Source organism: Phaethon lepturus, unplaced genomic scaffold (genome assembly GCF_000687285.1).
Source record: "Phaethon lepturus isolate BGI_N335 unplaced genomic scaffold, ASM68728v1 scaffold3622, whole genome shotgun sequence".
NCBI classification, from domain to species: domain Eukaryota; kingdom Metazoa; phylum Chordata; class Aves; order Phaethontiformes; family Phaethontidae; genus Phaethon; species Phaethon lepturus.
The window spans coordinates 680-5,499 of record NW_010522426.1 but is presented as its reverse complement, the minus strand read 5'-3'; the positions used below and the strand labels follow the sequence as shown (position 1 = coordinate 5,499).

At 40.6% G+C, this 4,820-nt stretch overlaps 1 protein-coding gene across 1 annotated transcript; it reads right to left on the bottom strand.

Moving 5' to 3' along the window:
* Nucleotides 1–605: 605 nt before the first annotated feature.
* Nucleotides 606–4,465, bottom strand: LOC104616704 (AN1-type zinc finger protein 1-like; the record flags this gene model as incomplete). Its single annotated transcript, XM_010281798.1, is given in 6 exon segments — nucleotides 606–671; nucleotides 769–914; nucleotides 1,729–1,820; nucleotides 1,906–2,033; nucleotides 2,394–2,433; nucleotides 4,423–4,465. Coding segments are annotated over 6 exon segments (515 nt in total), but the record flags the coding sequence as incomplete, so codon positions are not given.
* Nucleotides 4,466–4,820: the final 355 nt, after the last annotated feature.

The following is a 4,820-nucleotide window of genomic DNA, read 5'->3' as shown; positions in this document are numbered from 1 at the left end:
CTTACCAGTCTTGAAGGTCCCAGGCACCCGGCCAACCCGGTGGCGATGGCTCCGTCACAGAACAGGGAAGGCCAGCAGCACACAGAGCACTGTCCATAAAATCAAGCCGTTACAAGCCCTAAGTGGGACTTGGACCAAAACTGCTGCTGGAATGCAAAACCCGTGATCCCCCAGTGGCCAGGGACACCTCCACGGTGGTCTGCTTCCTCTGAGGATCAAGTGACTGACTTGTATTCTTTTACATGTTTCGAGTCTAGATGATGACTGTGATATTGACACTGCAAGCCAAGTCTTAGGATTTGGCCCGACCTGCAGAGGGTCCAGGTGATTAGGAACCATAAGCTAAGCTATGCTGTAAAATGCTGTGCTATGCTATTTATAAAATTGTGCTACACTGATTCTGATTATAAAAATCCTTTGCTACTCTGATTGTAAAGTTCTATGCTATGCTGATCATCAAAGTCTGTTCAAATAATAGAGATTTATATTCTGCAAAGGATGCCCAAAAGAACCCGTCTGCCCCTGCAGTGTTGGGTGACAGCTGTATGGCAGGCAAATACATTTCTGCTACAAAATAAAGGAATTTGACCTGACTGCTCCAAACTCTACACTGACATCTTATAACAGAAATAAGACTAGTGAGATTGTTTTTGGGTACCAGGCTGAAATAGATGCATAAATGATTAAATCCAAAACCAAACAGAGGGAACTAGATGAAGAAGAAGAAGAAATTTATAAAACTTCCCATTTCCTTTGAGAATTCAATTACTGAAAACAAATGTGACTGACCTGAGGCAAGGACTTGTCCCCACACGCATGCATTTTCAGTTTCATTAATGCCACTTTTGCTGCTGTCTCACTGTTTTTCGCTCCTTTATGTTTTTTGCTTTTTGCTTCCTCATTTTTTTTAGAATCTGAGAACAAAATTATTCCTGTTAGTGTGACGATTCAGACTGTCTCTGAAACATATATTGGAATTACCCTATTGGTCCTCATTGTATCGCCAAGGTTCCCATCCCTTTCATATCCTCCCAAGGCCATGAAATCCTATTCAAGAATACTTGGAATTGTCACAGTTCTAGCAGAACTCCTTTACACTGAAAAGTAGATGAACACTATCACAAGGTAAATGCAGGTTGCAAAAGCGAAATAGATACAAATTCCCAAGTTTCTATACCTGTGGCCATCATAGCGTTCATACGGCAACAGTTTCAGGTCCTCCTTTCTACACATAACCCCACTGTCCAGCTAGGCAGTGCTGTTTGTTTATTCTCTTCCCTGTCCTAGAGCTTGTTTAAAAGCTGCAAAACATTACCTTGTAGACTCACATTTTTTTGCCGTTTTGGTTCTGTAGGTATAATCCCAGCAGATGGGCATGCACACCCAATACAACTGCATTATTTGCACATGAATTAATACGCAAATGATAAGGGCTAGGTATAATTCATTACGTTATAATACTTGTCGAATGAGAACAAGACAATAAATCTGCATGAAACCTGAGCCCTATTTAATCTTTAAAGATTCTCTTTATAGACATATGCTACTGTTGTCTTGTTCTCAGTCTAGATGAACAGTATTACATGCTGAGCTGTGAGTTTAGGGCTATTTGAAAAAGGAACCTCCATCCTTTCTTCTCATTTGGTCAGGCCTGAACCCTCAGAGGAGGTCACAAGCTCAAATAGCCTTCTGAAAAAAACTGTAGAATATATATCCCACTGTACTTGCCTACAATATGCTTAACTAGCCGCTGGGTGGCAGCCATTCGAGGTTTTGGGGTGTCCAGTTTCTCACATTCATGGTCTGATTGATGCCGGTGTCTGTAAACAACAGTGTGAAAATTGTATTACCTTTTCCATACACTAATGAATTAATATTAATGTTTAAACACTCTGTATCACTCACCTTAGACAAAAATGTTTTCCACAGTAGGGACATAAAACTGGCAAAAGCTCCTTCCCGTTGCAGTCCTTGTATGAGCATGGATAAGATCTGTGCTGATCTGGTTTCACAGAACTGTTTCTTATATTCACCTAGGCATTAGTACAAAATATTTTGTATAAATAAATAGATATTACAGATACAAGTCACCACCCCAGCTTTCCAAAAGACTTGGGCTAGCTCTCCATTCTACAGGCAAAACTAGTCCAGCAATTCTCTCCTACTTTTGTCCTGGTTAAGTTTAGCTCAGAGTTAGAAAAAGAACCATCATCCTACTCAAACTCAGTGTACTTCTGACAGGTAGTAAAAAAGTAGATTCATTTTTTCAAGTTTCTCACATTCTCAGTTAAATAATTCATACTTACATACTATGTATATATATCTAATCTGAAAATAGATAGTTAAATTGCACTGAATTTTCATTTTAAGATAAGCATATATTATTAGGTTACCTCAGAACACCCATGAGCATCCCGGCTCCTGTGCTGAAGGCTTTGTGGCAAAAGAAGAAAATACCACACCGTTATCAACATGTCAGAAAAAGCAAACTGCACGTGAAAACATTTAAGTGTTTAAAGAGTAATCTGGTAAGTTTTATTATGGGAACACTTCAATTAAATGAGTCTTCTCCAAAATGTTGTCTCACCTATGCATTTCATATCTTGAATGGATTGATCATGTATTTCCCGAGTATATAAAACATTTAGCTCTTGGAACATATATCCCAAGATAACAAACCATTTCAAGAGAATAAGAACATTAGCATGCTCAAGAATTCAGCTCAAAGCAGTTTGTCTGCTTTAATGGATTTTGAAACACATTCCACAACAGCAGAAACCCCTTGAAGACTTTCAACATGCTAAAGTGAAATCTGCCCTCAGTTTATCTCAGAACTTATCTCAGCTGCTGTCTGCTAATCTGAAGTGTGAATCAAAGTGCAGGCCCTGACTTGAACCTTGGAAGAAACTTCCAATTTTTTTTCTACAAGAAAAAATATGCACTCCCCCCCAAAAAATCAGTACAAACCAGGGTCTAAACTAGATGCCTTCCAAAATAATCTACCTGTATTCTAGATATATTCCCAGATTTCAAAACTCCACAATAGCTGCTTGGGAAAAATTTGGCACGTTCAATGAAACAATTATTTTTTAACTAAATGTATCTGAATTGAGCCACAGAATATTTTATAAACATTTAGATCTACACAACTGCCATACTGAGATCTCATAGGAAAACCAACTCAATTTCCTTTTATGACAAAGTCACCCATCCAGTTGACCTAGCAAAGCCACTAGATGTGGTGGTTTTGGATGTTAGCAAAGCTTTTGATACTGTCTCTTACAGTATCCTTCTGGATAAAATGTCTGGCACACAGCTAAAAAGTCCATAATACGTTGGGTGAGCAATTAGCTGATGGGTCAGGCTCAGAAGGTTATAGTAAATGGGGTTACATCAGGCTGCCAGTCAGTCACCAGTAGTGCCCCCCAGGGCTCAATTTTAGGACCATGGCTATATGACATGACATACTTATGACAATGGTTATATAAACGATTTGGATGCAGGAATCGAATGTACATTAAGTAAGTTTGCTGACGATACTAACCTAGGAGCTGTGGACTCCCTTGAGAGTAAAGAGGCGTTACAGGGAGATCTGGATAGACTAGAGAGCTGGGCAGTCACCAACCATATGAAATTTAACAAGAGCAACTGCCAGATTCTCCACCTGGGACAAGGTGATCCTGGTTATACATACAAATTGGGGGATGGGTGGCTGGAGAGCAGCCCTGTGGAAAGAGATCTGGGGTTTTGGGTTGATGGCGAGTTGAATATGAGTCAACAGTGTGCCCTGACAGCCAAAAGAGCCAACCATGTCCCGGGGTGCATCAAGCACAGCACAGCTAGCCAGCTGAGGGAGGTCATTGTCCCACTCTACACCGCACTGGTGTGGCCCCACCTCGAGTACTGTGTGTGGTTTTGGGCACCTCAATATATGAGGAACGTGAAACTATAAGAGTGTGTCCAGAGGAGGGCAACCAAGATGGTGAAGGGCCTCGAGGACAAGACTTACGAGGAGTGGCTGAGGTCACTTGGTTTGTTCAGCCTGGAGAAGAGAAGGCTGAGGGGTGGTGAACTCATTGCAGTCTACAACTTCCTCAAGGGGGGCAGCCGAGGAGGAGCTGCTGAACTCCTTTCTCTGGTGACCAGCAATAGGGCACAAGGAAATGGAATGAACTGCATCAGGGGAAGTTCAGATTGGACATTAAGAAAAGGTTCTTCACTGCGAGGGTGGTCAGTCACTAGAACAGGCTCCCCAGGGAAGTGATCATGGCACCAAGCCTGTCAAAGTTCAAGGAGTGTCTTGATGACGCTCTTAGTCAGATGGTTTAGTTTTAGGTAGTCCTGTGAGGAGCAGGGGTTTGGACTCAATGATCCTTCTGGGTCCCTTCCAACTTGAGATATTCTATGATTCTATGAACTTACCAAAAGACACCTGAACAGCCATCACATACAAAGGGGAGAAAATCTGAAACAGAGAGATTTGTTTTCAGTTAGACAACGTTGTTGTTTTGCTAATAGTTTCTAGCTTAATTTTTACATTATTAACTTTTGCGTACCTATATCATGGGTACGTATCTTTACAAGGACACCTAGCAACTACGTCTACACAGTACCTCTAAGTGGCTTTTTTAACAGATTTACACTGTTAACTCCTCTAGTTAGCATTACTGAAAAACATACAAGTAGATAAATTATATTTAGATACATTCCAAAAGTTGGAATTATGCTTTAAATTCAATTTTTTCAGTATCAAACTTTGAAACTAGAACATCTGGCTAGCCATCAAACTCAACCGTTACGCTAAAAATTTAATTTATTGT